This window comes from Sus scrofa, chromosome 15, assembly GCF_054392235.1.
Source record: "Sus scrofa isolate SSC_HxYL_T2T_F1_AM1 chromosome 15, Sscrofa_HxYL_maternal_Yorkshire_Landrace_v2.0, whole genome shotgun sequence".
NCBI lineage: Eukaryota > Metazoa > Chordata > Mammalia > Artiodactyla > Suidae > Sus > Sus scrofa.
In genome coordinates this window covers 118,561,926-118,581,665 of record NC_139397.1, presented here as the reverse complement: position 1 = coordinate 118,581,665, position 19,740 = coordinate 118,561,926, and the positions used below count along the sequence as shown (strand labels likewise).

Sequence of the window (19,740 nt, the reverse complement as noted above, 5' to 3'; positions counted from 1 at the left end):
GACATAAAAAGAACCAGAAGACATAAAAAGAACCAAATGGGAATTTTAGAACCAAGAATTATAACAATCAAAATATAAGAGGTTCAGTGCATGAGCTCAACAACAGAATAGAGAAAAGAGAGGACATTTTCAGGGATTAAGAATATAGAACAATAGAAATTGCCCAACCTGAGCAACAGAGAGAGAACAGACTGAGGGGAAAATGAGCAGAGCCTCAAAAACCTGTGTGATTAAAATTAGAGTGAACATTTGTGTCACTGAAGTTGAGTATCTAAAGACATAATAGCTGAAAAGTTTCCAAACTTGGTAAAAGACCCAAACCTACAGATTCAAGAAGTTGACTAAATCCCAAAAAGGATGAATCCCCAAAGGGATAAACCAAAGAAATTCATGCCAAGACACATCACAGTCAAACTTCTGAAAACTAAAACCAAAATATCTTGAAAGCAGAGAGAGAAAAACACCATTTCACCTATAGGGGGGAAAAAATACTTCAAAAGACAGCAGACTTCTCATCAGAAACTCTGGGGGCCAGAGGAACTGGTACAACATCTTTCTTTAAGTGCTGAAAACCTGTCAACTCAGAATTCTATATCCAATGAAAATACCTTTCACGGATGAAAAAGAAATCAAGACATTCTCAGATGAAGGAAAGCTGAGAGAGTCTGTCTTCAACAAACTATCCTAAAATAATGACTGGTTAAAAGAAGTTCTTGAAAAAGAGAGGAAATAATTTTTTTTAAAAGGAAACATGGTATCAACTGTTACATTTAGAATGGATAAGCAATGAGGTCCTACTGTATAGCACAGGGAACTATATCCTGTGTGCTGGAAGATACTATAAGAAAAGGAATGGGAGTTCCCGTCGTGGCTCAGTGGTTAACGAATCCGACTAGGAACCATGAGGTTTCGGGTTCGATCCCTGCCCTTTCTCAGTGGGTTAACAATCCGGCGTTGTGGTGAGCTGTGGTGTAGGTCGCAGACTCAGCTCAGATCCCACCTTGCTGTGGCTCTGGCGTAGGCTGGCGGCTGGAGCTCTGATTGGACCCCTAGCCTGGGAACCTCCATATGCCACAGGTGTGGCCCTAGAAAAGACAAAAAGACAAAAAAAAAAAAAAAAAAAAAAGGACAAGAAAAGGAATGACGTCTGGATCACTTTGCTGAACAGCAGAAATTGGCACAACATTGTAAATCAACTATGCTTTGATTTAAAAAAAAAGATGCAAAAAAAAAAAAGGAATCTTGAAACATCTGAAAGGTGAGAGAGCAATGGAAAGCATAGAAACACAGGCAAACACAATAGACTTTCCTTCTCCTCTTGAGGTTTCTAAATTGTATGTGAAGCAAAATGATAATGTTGCTTCATATGGTTTTCAATGCTACGTAGAAGAAATTTTCGAAGACAATTATGTTATAAATAAGAGTAAAGGGATGTAAAAGGAGGTAAGGTTTCTAAACTTTACTCCAAAAGATAAAATGTTGCTACCAGAGAGACTGTAATTTAAATTCAAGATTTAGAACTACCGCAAAAAAAGCCTAGAGATACACTCAAGCAAATCAAAATGGAATTCTAAAGCATGTTTGAGTAACCTAGTGGAAGCCAGGGGGGAAAAAACAAAGGCAAAAAAACCAGAACACAACTATGTCAGTCACCTTGTTAGGTGGAAGGCAGAACTTTTAAAAATTAAAAAGGTACCCAATAATAGTGATTTGTACATTGTTTGAGGGAGAATCCCAAGGAAATCTTTTGTTGGAATCTGGACTTCCCGTCTTCTCCACAATCTGAGTAAAGAAAGAGTACTGGAGGGAGCTCCCTTGGTGGCTGGGTGGTGAACGAACCTGACTACGACCCATCAAGTTTCGGCTTTGATCCCTGGCCTCACTCAGTGGGTTAAGGATCTGGTGTTGCTGTGAGCTGTGGTATTGTAGGAGAAAATGTCCCAATAAAATGTAGAAAGGAGAGACCCCAGCCATGATGACTAAGCAAAGTCTAGCCAACTGCCCCAACCAGTCCTCCCCCATGCATCTGCTTCTGTAAATTTGTTTCTGCATCTACTACCTTGCCTGATGTCACTCCAGTCCAACTAGTCAAGCTTGGACCCGGAAGACGTAGCCCAAAAAAGCCGTATGAAACCCTTCTTCCGGGCTCAGACTCTGGAGAGCAATCTCGTCTGAGCCCGCCGGCGTAATAAACCTGAGTTCTCCAACTCTCCGAGTGCTCGCTTGGTTTCTCGCAGGGTAAAAGAGCTGATCCACTGCAGCCACAGAGCTGCCAGAGCTGGTACGCTACAGCCACGGGCTGTCACCAGAGCTGATACGCTGCAGCGCAGGGCTGCTGGGTATCTGCCGTAACAGTATAGGTCGCAGATGCAGCTCGGATCCCGAGTTGCTGTGGCTGTCTGACCTCTAGCCTGGGAATCTCCATATGCTACAGGTGTGGCCCTAAAAACCAACCAACCAAACAAACAAAAAAGTACAGGAGAATAAACAAATTCTGCTTCTTTTATAAAACACAAAAATTAGAATGTCAAAAACTCAGATCTCAATTTCAATCTAAGTTTTATCAAAGATGTACAATGAAAACCCCATTTATCAGTAGGCTCAATCCGTGGTTTTCAGTATTAGTGATTCCACCCATCCACTCAGAATTTATTTGGTTAAATATCTACCTTATTCAAAAAATACAGAGCAAAGAAAAATACTAGAGAGAGCTGTTTCTGCTTTAACTTCTAAGGTAGGCGATGCCTTAGGACCCTGTTACAATGCGCTGCCCACCTCCCAGTCCTGGACCCAGGCTGCCCTCTCCTCACCCTACAGTGCTGCTCTCAAAGCTCTAGGTTGGAAACCAATTTGTGCAACTAACCCTTGAGATAAAATGTTATCCCAGTACAGGTTTAGGGGTTTAGGAGTGACTCCCTCAGGCATATTTACATTTTAATGAGCTCCTTAAAGATGAAAAGCCATTAAGATGTAAAGGAGTCTCTCTGTACTTTGCCCAGCAGGACAGAATGGGGGGAGGTAGTTTCAGTATCAGGGCTTCCAGGTCTCCTGCAAAGCCTGCTTCACCATCTACTCTCTCAGCATGAAGCCCATCCAGCTAAAGGAATTTTTTATTTTATTTTCCTTTATTTATTCATTCATTTTTGCGTCACCTGAGGCATGTGGAAGCTCCCAGGCTAGGATCGAACCTGAGCCACAGCAGTGACAACACCAGATCCTTAACCACCAGGGAACTCTGGCTATCAGAATTTTAAAGAGACGAATGAGAAGCAGCATAGTGTGGAGGAGAGAACGCCAGCTTCAGGGCTGGGAAACTTAGACTTGATTCCTGGTCAACTGCATGTCTCTCTAGCCTCAGGAGGCTCATCTGTAAATCGAGTTCTTTAATCCTCTCAAGGGCCAGAACATCGGTGTTAGACAAGGCTGAGGCTTATCTTCACAACTGGTAAAAACCAACAATAATATCATTGCCTTCAAGAACATAGTCTGGGAGTTCCCGTCGTAGCTCAGTGGTTAACGAATCTGACTAGGAACCATGAGGTTTCAGGTTCGATCCCTGGCCTTGCTCAGTGAGTTAAGGGTCCCGTGTTGCCGTGAGCTGTGGTGTAGGTCGCAGATGCGGCTTGGATCCCGAGTTGCTGTGGCTCTGGCGTAGGCCGGTGGCTACAGCTCCGATTAGACCCCTAGCCTGGGAACCTCCATATGCCACAGGAGTGGCCCAAGAAATGGCAAAAATACAAAAAAAAAAAAAAAAAAGAACATAGTCTGAGACTCCATGCAATGCTTGCCTATTTAATTTTTAACTGCTCTTTTTCTTGGAGCACCTATTTTCCTAAGGGGCAGATAAAGTGCTGTTCTGATCAGTACCTCCATTTATCTCTCATTGACACAAGTAGTCAAGAATTTTTCATCCAAATGACCACTGCAGAGTAAGAAAAAAAATACTTCAAACGAGTGAGTCAAGACGAGGAAAACTTAAAAAAAGTATAAATGTCCCTTTTACACCTTCCTGTTCACCTTTACACTTATTGAGAGGGTGTGGGGCAAGTTAAGTTCAAGTAAGAGAGAGACTGAACATCTTTCCTAACTAAAGTAAATAATTACATAAGATGTCAAGGAAAAATACAATCATTGACCTCTCACACAAAAACATATTATAGAAAGAATAGAGCAAGGGCATATTAGAGCACAAGCAGAGGGACTCCCTAAATACAGATATTCCCAAGATGCTCTCACCATGGACTCACTGCAAAAAATGCCCCCTCCTTCTCCTCTCTCAGAAAACAAACTCGCCCTTGGAGTCTCTGCCAGATTTCATTACTCTCAGAATCACCTGGAGCACTATTAAAATTTGTCAAAAACAGATTCCTGAGCTACCCTGGCTCTCAACTCCAGAATTCCAAGAAAGGGGCAGAGGAATCTCCAGGGAGGTCTCAGAAACATCTGACAGTGTGAAAAACTGGAAATACTGATTTGATAAATGAATGCCTGCTGGTGTGTTCCCTCGGTAATAGACAACCTTTTCTACAGAAGAACAAAAACATCCAAGCCTAATAATAATTATTATTCACAATATGGATCTCTTACTGTGCACCCAGCTCTGTGCCAAGCATACATGTGTTATCTCTTATAATATTCGTAATGGGTTTCTGAGATCAATACTATTTTATCCATGTGATCTTAAAACACGGAGACTGAGCCCAGAGAACTGCCCTGCCAAGAGAGGGTACCGAGGAATACTGGCAGAGTGACAGTGCAAGGTGTCTTTTTTTACAGCTTCCAGGTGACATTATCCAGTCAGCCCCAACCAGCTTCAGGTTTCATACAGCTATAAAGAGACCAGATGGGCTTTGAGCTCAATGGCTGGACTGACAGGTTACTTACGACACAGCTCTGGCTGGATGGTCGGGAAAGGTATGTTTGAGGACTTTTCCTGTGCTTGAGATCGGGGTTAGAGAGGAAGATTAAGGAGGTGGTAGTGTCTAGCATGCACTAGAGGCTAATATCCTGGAAATTCACCTAAAGACAGGCAACGCCAATGACTTTTTCTCTGCCCTGAGATATGGTACAGAATCGCCCAGGCCCAGCCAGCAACACATCTAGGTTAACCAGATCATGCGCGGCGGGCGTTAAGGACAGATGCCACAGCACATATGACAGTAGGGCATGGTGGCAGAAAGCACAGATCACCCAAGAGCTATGGTAAATCTTTCTTTTCTTTTTTTTTTCCCCTGCTCTAAAGAGCATCACTAAAACAAATGGCAAAATTCGAATAGCATCTGTAGATTAAGTGTTCATGTTCTAATTTTGAACATGGACATTTTATGTAAGATAATATCCTTGTTCTTAGAAAACTGACACTAGTATTTAGGGGGAGAGAGGCATCAAGTCAGTAACTTACTCCCAAATGGCTCAGAAAAAAAGTGTGTATGTGTGTGTACATATGGGTCTCCCTGTGTGCCTGTGTGTATATGTGTGTGTGTACATATATATATATATATATATAGAGAGAGAGAGACAGACAGACAGGCAGATAGACAGACAGAGACAGAGAGACAGATAAACCCAGGATAGTAAAATGTACATTCTGGAATCTAGGTAAAGGGTAACTGGGAGTTTCTTTAATGTTTCTGCCACTTTTCTAAAATTTAAAACTAATTTAAAATAAAAAGTGACAAAAATATTATCAGGAAGTTCACATCAACTATTTTCCAAGAGGGAAATCTCATTTTCATTATGTAGACACACAATGGAAGGAGGTCTGGAAAAGAGATGGGGAGGGGGAGAGGAGGGAGGGGAGGACGGAGAAAGCGGAGACAGAGGGAGGAGGGGACCTCAGAGAGGGTGGAAGAGAAAGACACATGGGCCTTGGAGATCCTCAAAAAAGCCATCAGTCCAGCTTTGCGGCTTAGCGGCTGCTGTAGGACCATGTCCTACGCCCTAACCCTTCTGGATCTCAGGGTCCCGACCTTCAGGAAAGGAGACACCATCTACATAACATCTGGAGCCACACCATCTACATAACATCTGGAGCCACACCATCTACATAACATCTGGAGCCACGGCTGGGCAGGGCCGGGGGGCTTCCCTGCTTCATTTTTTTCCAGGTGGTTTTTTTTACCTTCAAGAACTTGATCCACCATTTTAAATGCTTCATCCACATTCCCATACTCCAGTTTCTTTTCTTGCTCAAAGAAGGACTTGTGTTGTATTGCTTCCTAGAAAAAGGATAGAAGAGTGAGGTTCCCGGGCAAGAGACCCAGCCCCGCGGCAGTGGCCACACTGGAGCTGCATCCTCTTGAGTTTGGGCCGTGCTTCCTGTTTTGATTGACAATAAACTTCTGGCTGGACTCAATATGATTTTTTTTTTTTTTTTTTTTGTCTTTTCGCTATTTCTTGGGCTGCTCCCGCGGCATATGGAGGTTCCCAGGCTAGGGGTCGAATCAGAGCTGTAGCCACCGGCCTACGCCAGAGCCACAGCAACTCGGGATCCGAGCCTCGTCTGCAACCTACACCACAGCTCACGGCAACGCCGGATCGTTAACCCACTGAGCAAGGGCAGGGATCGAACCCACAACCTCATGGTTCCTAGTCGGATTCGTTAACCAACGCACCACAACGGGAACTCCATGATTTTCTTATTAATATAAGACTGATCTATTCTGGGGAGCTCCCTTTGTGGCCCAGCGGTTAACGAACCTGACTAGGATCCGTAAGGATGCAGGTTTGATCCCTGGCCTTGCTCAGTGGGTTAAGGATCCGGTGTTGCCATGAGCTGTGGTGTAGGTCGTAGATGCAGCTTGGATCCTTTGTTGCTGCGGCTGTGGCCTAGGCCAGCAGCTGTAGCTCCAATTCACCCCCTAGCCTGGGAGCTTCCATATGCCTCTGGTGCAGCCCTTAAAAAAAAAAAAAAAAAAAAAAAAAAAAAATCTATTCTAGGTTCAAAACAGAAGTTAAGTTTTATAAATCTTTTTTTTTTTTTTTTTTTTTTTTAAGTTTAGTCTTTTTCCACTTCCCTTGCTGCTTACTCTTTGAGTAACTCTGAGCCAATTTTCTGAATACCTCTTGGTCAGGAAAGTGGTAAAAGAACTATAATGTGCAGGGAGCTGGGGATGTTTCCTTACTATAGACTTTGATTAAATCTACTCCGATGCAGTTGATTGAACTTTGAGAGCTTAATATTGGGTGGAAACATGAGGTAGCTCTTCTCCATGATGTCACAGTTTGGAATTTGATGCTGGTATTCCTGGCAGACTGGTCAGAGATGGGCTGGTTGGAGTTGGGGAGGGTGGCAAGAGTGGGATTTATTTGAGCATTTGGAATTTTATTTGGCTGGAAAGTGGGTTGCGGGGGATGGGAAGATATTTAGCCACTAATATTGGGCAAAGGATTACAAACACAATTTTTGATAAAGTATTCTACACATAATTTCTTGCTAAAAAGAAATTCTCCAAAACAAAATTGTGGGGAAGGGATGTACGAAATTAGCAGGCAATATGTGAATGAAAAGGGTTTAAGAAGGGAACAGAATGCTTGAATTTGAAACTGGCCAGAAATATTTGCAAAGCCTAATCACTCTTTGATTCCCACTAAGCTTTTATATTTTGTCTTCTTGACATGATTTTATTTTAATTTCAAAACACTGAAGACACTGTCTAGAAACAAAGTCTATGTTCCTTGGCATAAAGCAGCATGACAGGAAACATACCCAAGGCCAAATTCTCCTGGAGACACTAAGCTTGGCCAACTCATTTCCTCACTTTCTGCCTCAGAGCATGCTAGTCACCTAGAGGACAATTTATTCATTATGCTGGGAAGATAATATTGTATTCCCAGATTACACCGAGTCTGTATGTGCTGCATCTAATCTATTCTTGCTGCTTTCCCAACTTTCATGCTTTTATTACTTAGTAAATTATAAGGACCAGTGAAATATATGAAGAACACTCATATCATTTCATAGAGATGAGTCTTAAAACTTTTATAAATTTCAGACTCTATTTTAAAAAGCAAGCTAGGAAATGCAGTCTCCCAATTTAAGTTGCCAAAATAGCTGTAGGCATCGTAGGGTCTATCTCATGCCTATTTAAGACATACACTGAAGGATCGAAAACTAATGTCTCCAATATGTGCTTCATAGAGCATCTCGTTGGTTCTCACTATGTACCTGAAGGAGTCTGGGGGGAAGTGGATCCGGAGTCCTAGGGTGTGCCCCTCTCCTGGACAGTACTGGTTACCCATCTATCACCCTTTTCACCTGCCCCGTTCAAACAGTGCTCAGACTTCTCTTTAGGTCTCCAACCATCCCTCCCCCCAGTAGAGCTCATGAACCTCAAAGAAATCTCACCCCCCAGCAGTAACCCACAGCTCCTTGGCCAGTCATGAATCCAGAGATGGACCTGTGACCGAAGTGCCTGGTGAGGCTGGGTCCCAGGACTTGTGGGATGCAGGGTGAATGGTGTTCTCTCTTGCTTACTGGACCTGAACTGGAAGCTCCCAGCTGCCATCCAATGACCAAAGGAGATAAAGCCTGGACCGCAGGCAGGGCAGCAGGGGGCGGAGGCAGAAGATCAGCTTCTTGCTAATGCTGATAGGGTTTGAGCCCAACCAAGTCCCTGTGCTTTGGAAGCCACTTTGAGTCGGACTGTCTTTCCTGTTTCTGCAGCTGAAAGCATTTTAACTGATACACCACTGAAATCTGCTCTGCTGGTCCCACCCTGGAACTCGTTACCTCGATGGTTAGGATCAGAGGCTCCAAATCTCGGTAGATGATCTTCACTCGCTGTGCAGCTCGCTTTGCCTGAACCTCAGAATCGGCAATCACAGCACAGACAAGCTGACCCACGCAAAACACCTACAACACAGAGAAGATCTCGGTTCCCAAGGAAGGGGCAGGCACCTTTTCCTTTCCTTTCATGGTTCAGTGGGTTAAGAATCAAAATCAAAACATAATCATTCATTTTTAAAATCCACATTAGATTACTAGGCCTTTCTATAATTAAAAAAAAAAGTTAGGAGTTCCTGTCGTGGCGCAGTGGTTAACGAATCCGACTAGGAACCATGAGGTTGCGGGTTCAGTCCCTGCCCTTGCTCAGTGGGTTAAACGATCCGGCGTGGCCGTGAGCTGTGGTGTAGGTTGCAGACGCGGCTCGGATCCCACGTTGCTGTGGCTCTGGCATAGGCCGGTGGCTACAGCACCCATTCAACCCCTAGCCTGGGAACCTCCATATGCCGCAGGAGCGGCCCAAGAAATAGCAAAAAAAAAAAAAAGTTAAATCCAACACACATCCACACTTGCACCTCCCCCAACACACACCTGTGTTTGTTGGGTGTGGGTGGGCAGGGGCTGTGGGGAGACAATGAAACTAGAATGGCAAGGGTTGGTAACTGTTAAAGCTGGGGGGTGGATCTATGGGGATTCATTGTGCTATTGTTTTCCATTTTTGAGCATGTTCAAAATTTCTGTAATGGAAAATATTTGTAAAAGATATAGCATGCTAAGGACAAATGTTGAAAAGGAATGAAACCAACAGAGACAGTCATTCACAATAGCTCTATTCTCCACTCTTCACAGAAGTGGGTTTTGTCCCATGACCTGATTCACAGACATGCCCCGAGATGCTCAGAACCAGCACACACACCTCAGAGAGCAGGTGCTGCCGTGCAGCCTGGGATGGTTCTGCTTGCTTAGTTAACATGTATACCAAGTTCTCTAGTTCTCACTGCCTTCTGCCAGGACCACAAAGCCCCACCTTGGGGGAAGTTCCATGTTGACTTCAGACTCTTAGTCACCAAACTTTCATTTTTATCAAGTAAGTCTTCCAGAGAGGGCCAGAGGCAGGGACTCTTTCAAATGATGAAGCTCTTTTGGGTTAACACTGAATTGAGAATCTGGAGTTATGCAGAAAACCTTCTGGATACTGCCCTTGCTGCTTTTTCTGATAACTTAAGGTACACCCGTCAATGTCCTAAATATTTGAAACTTCCAAATGGCAACAAGGCCAGCTCTGTTCCTCTGCTCATGTACCTGCTTTGTAGGAGGCAGCGTGTAGAATATACAGATGCATCATGCATGGACCCTCCCTAGAGGCGTTTTACCAGGTAGGGGAAATAGATATGGTGTAGAGATAAATACATAAGCTCAGGACAAGGTAGAAAGTACAATAAAGGTCACTTTGCCTTCTCCTCCAGACTGTAAGCTCTGTGAGGGCAAAGAACCACATGGGTCTTATTCATCGAAGGTGATCGACCACAGTAGGTGCTCACTTTAAAAATGCCTGTTGAATACATGGCAGTAGAAATGAATTGAGTCAGCATGAATTCAGAGAGGAAAAGAGAACTCCTGGATTAAAGGACAAGGAAAGGCTTCATGGTAGAGACACCATGTGAACTTGGACTTGGACTTTGGACACGATGAGACTGGGACAATGGTGAGGGATTCTCAGGGAAAAGAGAGCAGATAGAAGTCATTGTTCTCTCCTTATTTATCCTTTCATAAATATGAAAGCAGCACATGATCTCAATACTAAAAAATATAAAGCACCCAAGTATCTTTTATATAACAAGTCAACTTTGTTATGTGGAAAATGAATATTTTGAACGTATTCACTATTAGCATACAGCAGGTTATAATAAGCATTCAAAGAATATTGGGGAGTTCACGTCGTGGTTAGTAGTTAACGAATCTGATTGGCAACCATGAGGTTGCAGGTTTGATCCCTGGCCTTGCTCAGTGGGTTAAGGATCCAGCATTGCTGTGAGCTGTGGTGTAGGTCGCAGACCAGGCTCGGATCCCGCATTGCCACAGCTCTGATTAGCCCCCTAGCCTGGGAACCTCCATATGCCGAGAGTGTGGCCCTCGAAAAGACAAAAAACAGAAACAAAAGAATATTGGGATCCTTTATGATGCACCAAATTCAATGTTATCTCTAAGAAAACATGAGGTCCATGAGCTGAGAAAACAGCTTTTCAACTGAAAGCAAAACTGCAATACCTCATCTGTCGACAGAAGTTTCTCAGGTTTGGTTAAAAGGCAGAAGGAGTTGACGCCATGAAGATGTTCCTCAGTCACGATGTCCACCACACCAGGCAGGCTGAGAGCCTCTGACAGATCAATAGACCTAGAGGAGAACGCACGGCTACTCAGAGCAGCTCTGCAGCCTGCAGACCGCAGAGGACGCGCTTCATCAGAGAATAAGATCGGAGCGGGGGGGGGGGGGGGGGAACGTGTGAGGGGGGGAAGCAAGATGCGTCCAAGAACCCTCCAACAGTTTCAGGCCTGATAACTGGGGGAAAAAATTCCCGGGACAACGAAGTTACAATATGGAGGGACAAACTCCTATAGTAAGTCCGACGTCTCCGTCCCGTGTCACGTCAAGTCTACGTTGGACATTTGCCAACAAATAGCTTATCTCTTTCATACTGTTACTTTTCACTCGTACGACTTAACCAAAAAGGCAACCAGTGCTGTCCATTGGGAAAAAAACTATGGCTTACACAATCTTAGCATGAGCTCTTGAACTTGTTACGAAGGTCAGGAACAGTTCCCGGTCCACGGCAGGCATGTCATCACAGTAGACGGCCTCGCCCGTGGCGTGCTTAATGCCGGACAGATGCATGACGGGATGGCCAATTGGGTCTTGAGGAAGCTGCTTTGGGTTCGCATTCTGTTTAATCAAAACCAATGTATTTTTGTAATCATACTACGCACATCTCCCATACGAGGGGGGCTATATAATTTATATCCACACCAGAACCCTTTGGAAAACAAAAATGGTCACTATTAATAATAACACCAAGACAATAAGGAATTCCCTGGTGGCCTAGTGGTTAAGGTTTTTGGCATTATTACTGCTATGGCTCGGGTCGCTGCTGTGGCGCAGGTTCGATCCCTGGCCTGGGAACTTGCAGGTGCCGAAGGTACCGTCAAAAAAAACCCCAACAACGTCAACCCCAGTAGGACAGCAAGCCTGTTTCAATAATTCAGTAGGCAAACTGCCATGTAGAGCTATGATGTTCTTGTTTTTCCCCACTATTTTGCTTTATTTATTTTTATTTTCATTTTTATCTTGCTTTTTAGGGCCACACCTGTGGCATATGGAAAGGTCCCAGGCTAGGGCTCAAATCGGAGCTGCAGCTGCTGGCCTACACCACAGCCACAGCCACTGGGGATCCACCCCCTAAAGGCTCCTCTGCAAAAAGAGAGGGCAGCTCAGGGCCCCAAGCTGTACAGGAGGGGCTGCTCGGCACTGCTTTCCAGCACTGCTTTCCAGCACTGCATGTAGCACTGGGCTGAGCCAGACGCCTGCAGCTTCCTCTGAGAGACTCGGGGTTAGGACAGTGAGGCCTGGAAAAAGTTACGGAGGCCACCTCCTCCTCCCCATCTGCTACCCCACACTCTGTGCAAGGGGTCACCCTGAGCCCTGGATGAGGCAGGGCTCTTAGGTGAGGCTCAGAGTCTCACCGCCGGCCTACATCACCAGGCTGGAGGGAAGAGATGGCAGGCCATCAACAGAACACACACTGGTCAAGGAGCCATGGAAGCTGACCTGCTTCCTACTCACTATCACTGAAGGCATCTGAGAAATTTCTAAAGTCAATGCTTTTGTTTTTGATTCCCAGACAGTGCAGCGTGAGAAAGACTACGCATTCCATATCGACAATAAATGAGATGTCTGGTTCCTCCTAAAGTGCAGTCTCATTTCAACCACAGCTGCAGATGATATTCCAGAGGCAGCGCTTCTCCTGGTCCAACCAAGGTGCTGTGAGGCTTCAGCTCCACAGCGTGGAAGGCGGAGATCCCAGCTGTTGGGATCCCACCGATCAACCAGTCTGTTTTCTCTTCAGGCAGATGTTTTGCTTTCTTAAACTTTCTGAAGACTTGGATTTGGTTTAAGAAATGCCATGAATGGAGGAGAGCCAGCATGGCGACCACGGAGGACCTTCACATAAAGGCATCTGTGAAAAGACACTTCCCCAAGCCCCTCTGCTGCTCACGGGACCCAAGAAGAATGGTCCCCGCTCACTGCTAACCTCCTTGAGGACCTCAAAAAATAAACATTCAGTTTGAGAAGGATCAGAGGTTCTCCAGGCAGGAGGCAGGCCTGGAACAGCAGAAGGGAAAAGGAGAGCGACTCAGGTAACCCGAAAACACCTGCAGCATCTTTCTTGGTTATTAGAGAAATTTTTAAAACTCCATTTTTTTTCCATAATATAAATGGCAAGAAGTAAAATATCAGCCAAATTTTGACTGCCAATTACATGTAGAAAGTAGAGTCATTTCTAAAATTAATTTGACGTGAGACACATGTATGATGCTCTGAACTTATTTCTATTTCACAAAAAATTTACTGCTTCACAGCAAAATATACACTTACCGATAAACATACATTGCTTTTAAAGCCCAGATTGGTTTCCTTTAAATGTAAACCTCAACTGTGCAGTTACCATACAAGGCACAAAGAAATGAGTATTGGCTGAGTTTTTGTTTTGTTTTGGTTTTGTGATTGTTGTGCTCTTTCTGATTTTATAAACTTGAAAGCAGAAGATAATGAAGAAAAAAACTATGAAGAACTTGGCATAGTCACCATCAAAGGAAGATGGACGTTAGGCCATGAATATAGGGGAACGGGGAAATGAGAGAAAGTTTTGCATGTTGGGGTTCAGGCAATATGAACAGGGATTTCAATCAGCCCCAGTGCACACCAGCCTCACTGACATTGCTTTGTCCTCACGGCCAAGTGCACTCAGCAGGTCTCCTCCTCCTCCCCTCTGAGGAGCTGAGATGGTGATCCAAAGACAAACATATCAGGTCTGGTTTGCCATGTTCCAGACGGTAGGGACTGACTCCCTTTGTGAAATGCCCCAAAGTACTGCCCTGCGATGCTGTTGAGCTCTCAATTTGAACCAAATTTCAGTGAAAAATCACCCACATCTTTTTTTTTTTTTAATCCTAAGAGATTTTTTTCCATTCCAAAGAGCAAAATTCCAGGTAATTCATAAGCTGAGACACTTAGGAAATACATTCATAGGTATCTCTGGGCATTTTCTCTGACATAATACTCTTTGCTATAAATATTGAAACACTTCGTAGCTTTGAAGCCTTGCTTTGAGGGCCTGCCTGCCAAAAGACTGAAGACAAATCTCAAAATACATCTTTCATATGTATAAATATGGAACCAATTAATTTAGCTGAAGATATAGTGAAGTATTATCTCTTCAGCTAAATTAATCATTATTCATTCAGTAGGGATGAATCTACTGGCGAAAGAAGTTGTATTTCATTACTTGCTTCTGCTTGTTATATAGGTGAAGATACTGGGCAGGAAAGAATTTTGTCTTCTTTAACTGGTGATCTCTGGTCAAAAGGCTTTAAAGCAAATCAACCGACTTGGGGAAAAAAAAGTTGGTTATGAATGTAGATGTTTCGCTAGCAATGTGTATATCAGCGTGTATGTGAAAAGCCACAGGGAATATACAGCCATAACATTGGTGTGGGAGATACACTGCTTCCAAAACTCTGTCTTGCAGTCTACAGCCACAAGCCATGTGAAGATTGTCACTTTTCTATGGGTGATTTGAATGCCCATTAATTTGTTGTTTTGTTCTGTAGCTGTTGGGGTTTATGTCATGGTCAAGGCAACGTTAAAGTATTTATAAGCCAAAGGTTGCAGTGGCCATATTTTACACCAGGAAAGACGGCATATATTTTGACTTTCAAAATAATCACTTCCAGCGGAGTTTGGCATATTTAAATTTTTGAACATATTGAACCTAAAAAAAAGAGGTATACACCGATTTCACTATTCATCACGACGTGCTATAAGCTTTTATAAAATCCAACAATAGATCCAAGGAACTAAATCTATTTAGAAAGATCCTTAAAAAGTCCTTTCAGAACATTCTTGACTTAATTAAACTCTCAAGGTAAAGTTTCTTGTTGATAATTTCAAGGAAAAATACACTGACTCTTATCTGGTTTACCAATAGGATGACTTCAGGCAATAATCTTATGATGTGGTGACTGAAAATTCCATTTGAAAGTTATGAGGAATTCTGTTCTCTCTAATAGTCAGCTTACATTATGAGAGCTTGAAATTCGCTCTTGGAACTTAGGGTTGATTTGACTCTAAAACATAACTCACAGAGAAAACACTTGGAGAATGGGAACTGGCAGAGCAAAGTATTACCACATTCAAACAAAATAAATCAGCGGCTCTTTCTTTAGAAAAGCATTACTGTATTTTCATCAGCCTCCAAAGGCTGTGCTTTCTGCTGCTCTGTAAATAAAATTAAAGCAGCCCCATGGCCCTGACAGAACTGACTTTGGTGTGTTCCAGCTTCCACGATGCCAAGGGCAAGAGCATGTGGCAAAGTGGGCAGCCTGCGAATGTCAGGGGTACAAGGCCACAGAACCAAACTCATGCCTTCAAGATCAAAATGGACATTAATTACCGTGGCTAGCTTTACATTTAGTCTCCATTCTTCATTCATTTTGCAATTTTAACTAATGCTAAAGAAGGCTGTGGCTTCATCAGAAGAGGAGCACAGGCTATTAAATTTGAGAATCCCAAAAGATAAGTGGGATGTCCATGCGAAGAAGCTTTAATCCAGGCCCTTTGAATTGAAAAGAAAAAAAAAAAAACCCATTAACCTGGTACTTCAGTGTAATCCAGGGATGTCTGGAATGAAGATCCTCCAAAGCACTCGCATGCTTGTCTGCAAGGCTAGGATAGCGAGCAGGGTCCTGAAAAATAGAATCACCAGGTTATTTAAAATTGGCCAGAGCGGTCTTGGAAGGGAGGCTAGCATGGTTCCTAGCAAGCAGCTCTGCTGTGAAGTCTAATATGTATTAAGTACATGCCTAATTCAGAATCCTGGAAGTACAAGCAGGGGGTTCTCCCTGATCTCCAGGACACATCCTCTGGAGGGTAGGTACCCACGACCGCATAGTACAGAGTCAAGTGAATATAGCACATCACTGACTCCCAGTATCCTTATGTTTCTTCTGATTCTTCCACATGCTTTCATAAACGATTTGAGGACTTACAAGCTAATAAAACAGGAACATAGAAGTAAATAAATTGGAAAGAAAGAGAATATTTAAACAAGGAAAAAGTCAGAGCCAAGGCATACCGCTGCAAATGAGCATCAGACTCTGCTCTGAACTACCAGGCAACCAGGAGGAGGGAAATGTGGGGCTGTATCCCTGCCTCAACCCACAGCAGGAAGCATCTGGGGGCCCCAGGAGGAATACATCCTAGAGCTGAGGGAAGTGGGGTTTTTACACAAGACTGTAAATAGTATACACAATGATTATTTTTCACAACTTAAAGATTTTTAACAGAAAATTTAAGCCAAGGGTGATTATTTTTAATAGTAGGGGAATAATGAACAGAAGAAATTGAGTTGAAAGGAAAAGGCTACAAGATAGAAGCTGTAATTTCTATCACTCAATTCACCCATAAATTGTATTAGTTTGCAATTAATTGGAGAAGGAGTCTACAACTAGCTTTTTTTTTTTTTTTTTTTTTGATGACCTGGTGACAATATGTCACTTATGTATGATTTCAAGTTTCCATTCTAAAATCTTTGATACAACTGTTCTGGTTCTTAGCTGTTCCCATGTGTAAGCAGAAGAGACCTTCAGAAGCAATGATAAGAGAGAACTTTGTGCCTCTTATTTAAAGGGATCAAACTAGGTTCTATACCGTTTGAGGAATATTCTTGGCTTTTATTCTACAGTGGTCCACTGGTTGTGGCTTGCGATTAATGTGACAAATATGGCTTGAGTTCCTTTTGGGTCTATCAAACTTACTGCAAAACTTTTTTTAGTTGTGTCCTCCCTCGCCATTATTCTTGTAACTCGACTTGTCATAAGGGAGACTGGGTGAAGGAATGCCTGGAGATTACTGCTATGACTATGACTCCTGGGCAGTCTTCATTGTGTTCCTCTGAAGCACTAGGGACCAGGCGAAGCCTTTTCCTTGTGATGACCTTGTGTAGTGGCTGCCATCACTGTCTTACAGGTGAGAGAAACAAAGCTGAACTTGGAGAAGAAAGTCAAAGGCACAAAGGTAAACCTGGACAAGTGGAAGAAATGCTTTCCTGAGGGAAAAATACAGTCAAAATGTTCACAGATTTTCTGAACACTGTCTAGACACACAACAGGTCAGAAACAAAATACGGGCATCTCGTGAAATCAAAGCCTGCATGGCTCTGTGCTCTACTTGTAATTCTTCCTGGAACACACAACCCCATCGACAGCCAGCCTGCTGTATGCCCAGCAAGCCCCCAAGTTTCTGATTTGGGTTGTCTTTTCCATTCTATTCTACGGCTATTTGGCAGAGCTCTATGGTTCCCACCATGGGTATCCCCAGAGCCCCCAGGATGGGGAATGCTAATGCTTAGTTGGTTCCACTTACCCTCATCTTCAAAATCTGTGACACTTTCAGGTAGAACTTGAAGAGGAAGCTGATGATGAGAGTCCTCCGGAATTCCACCCTCCCACCTGGAGCTGAGCCTGGGAGGGAGACTTCGTCCAGAATCAGCCTGCAAGCTGCATCCAGCATCTCTTCATTCCAGGGCCTGTGGGGGTCAAAGGAGAAGACTTCTAGCCCGACAAGACTCACGACCTCACAGGCTCAGCTAGTGTGGAACATTAATAGTGACAATTTAATGCAGGAGAAAAGAGTACAGGTAACCCAAGCTCAAATTACAGGCCACCACTCTCAAGGTGTCTGCCTGGGCCCACCACTTTATCATCTGTAAAAGGGCAATAATGGTAGGTAGACCTCACCTCCTGGAATGGTCATGAGAAAGTAACGATAGCTCATGCTCTAAGGAGTTAAGTGTCCCTACGTCACTGCACAGTTTAGTGCAGGCCAGCTTCTGTTTTCTGTACCTCGTATGTATCCAATCACTTAATCCTCTCAACTGCCCTGGCAGCTAAGGGTGATTACCCACCTCTGACGGATAAAGACACAGAGGTACTATGAGGTTAAGTAAGCTGACGGAGATCATATAATTAATAGGAGCTGAACTGAGATTTGGACCCAGACAGTGTGGCTCAATCAAGATTGTGCTTTTAACCACTAGTCTGTTACTTCTGAAATGCTAACCGATACCCAGTATATGCTCAGGAAATTGGCTACTGGTATTACCTACAGGAATAAAAAGTCAGGTAGCAAATGCGTTTAGCAAGTTATTATAAAACAAACTCCCATAATCTATTTTTTATAATGGTAAATTATTCTCTCACAATAAAGAATGCAAATGTACTCATTTTGCTTACGGTGTCTATTTACTATTGGGAGATGGGTACACACACACACACACAAAATATGGTGCCCACTTCAGAATTTACTAAGACATGTGGAAATAATCATGAAATTTTACTGGCATTCCATGCCATTAAACAGAAAGCTAGTAAGCAGTTTTCTTCTTGTAATTGCAAGTCACTGCACAAAGAGTAGCTCCGTTACTTGGAGTCTGAGGACTTAATTCCATACCTTCCAATGAGCTCCTGGCAGGAATTCTTTGCACAGATGGTGGTTGGACCAACTCCTCCATACGCGATGGCTAACTCTCTAATGACGCCATCTCCTTCTCCGAAAAACACTCTCATTCCCGAATTGACCATCGCTAGCGCGTTCTGCTGTCGCTGGGCTTGTCGGAAGGCCGACACAAACTCCCACTGAAAGCAAGAGTGGAAAACACACTGAGGGACAACTATGCACTCGGCAGTTTGCACATGTCGCCTCGTTCGATCCTTGTCGTGCTCTGTTATGGGCTGAATTGTGTTCCCTCAAAATTGATATGTTGACGTCCTAAGTCCCAGCATCCCACTGTGACTGTATTTGCAGACAGGGCCATTAAAGAAAGAGGTTAAAATTAAGATAAAGTTAAGGGAGTTCCCATTGTGGCTCAATAAGAACTCCACTAGTATCCATGAGGATGTGGGTTCGATCCCTGGCCTCGCTCAGTGGGTTAAGTATCCAGTGTTGCCATAAGCAAAGGCATAGGTCACAGACGCAACTCAGATCCAACATTGCTGTGCTGTGGTGTAGGCTGGTAGCTGCATCTCAGATTCAATCCCTAAGCTGGGAACTTCCATATGTCTCAGGTGCAGCCCAAAAAAGACAAAAAATAATTCCTTAATTAACATAAAATAAAGTCAAAATGAGATAATTAGGGCAGGTGCTAATCCAACGTGGTGGTGTCCTCACAAGAAGAGGACATTTGACACAGACACGAACAGAGGGAAAACCATGCAGAGAAGAGTTATTTCTAAGCCAAAGACAGAGGCATCAAAAAACCCAACCCGGTAAACCAGCTATGATGGAAAAAATAAAAATCATTAAAAAAAAAAAAAGAAAGAAAAAACAAACAAACAAACTCAACTCTTGCAACACCTTGACATCAAACTTCCAGCCTCTAGAAGTGAGAAAATAAGTATGGTACAAGTGACCCAGGTCGTGATTCTTTTTTGTGACAGTCCTGGCAAACTCATACACCCTCTAGGGCAGGCTTGATTGTTCCCATTTACAGATGAGGAATCCAGTAACTAGCTCAGGGTCACAGTAGGTCTGAAACTAGGATTCACTCTTGAGTCTGACTTCAAAGCCCTTCTTTCCACCAAGTTCTATTGCAAATTTATAGCTTCTTTAAAACCCCAAGATAGAAGTAAAGGTATAGTTTCAAATCTTACTTAGGAAACATCTCACAGGACAAAGAGTTCTA

The 19,740-nt window shown here is 43.4% G+C and overlaps 1 protein-coding gene and 1 long non-coding RNA gene across 2 annotated transcripts in view; one reads left to right on the top strand and one right to left on the bottom strand.

Moving 5' to 3' along the window:
* Nucleotides 1-19,740, top strand: part of LOC146396078 (uncharacterized) — a 1,511,729-nt gene that overhangs the window by 1,216,479 nt on the left and 275,510 nt on the right. The window lies entirely within an intron of this gene.
* Nucleotides 1-19,740, bottom strand: part of AOX1 (aldehyde oxidase 1) — a 76,787-nt gene that overhangs the window by 29,184 nt on the left and 27,863 nt on the right. The window contains 7 exon segments of the mRNA NM_001308473.1: nt 6,122-6,218; nt 8,732-8,854; nt 10,994-11,120; nt 11,497-11,666; nt 15,653-15,745; nt 17,424-17,586; nt 18,510-18,694. Coding sequence (NP_001295402.1) covers nt 6,122-6,218; nt 8,732-8,854; nt 10,994-11,120; nt 11,497-11,666; nt 15,653-15,745; nt 17,424-17,586; nt 18,510-18,694 — 958 coding nt within the window.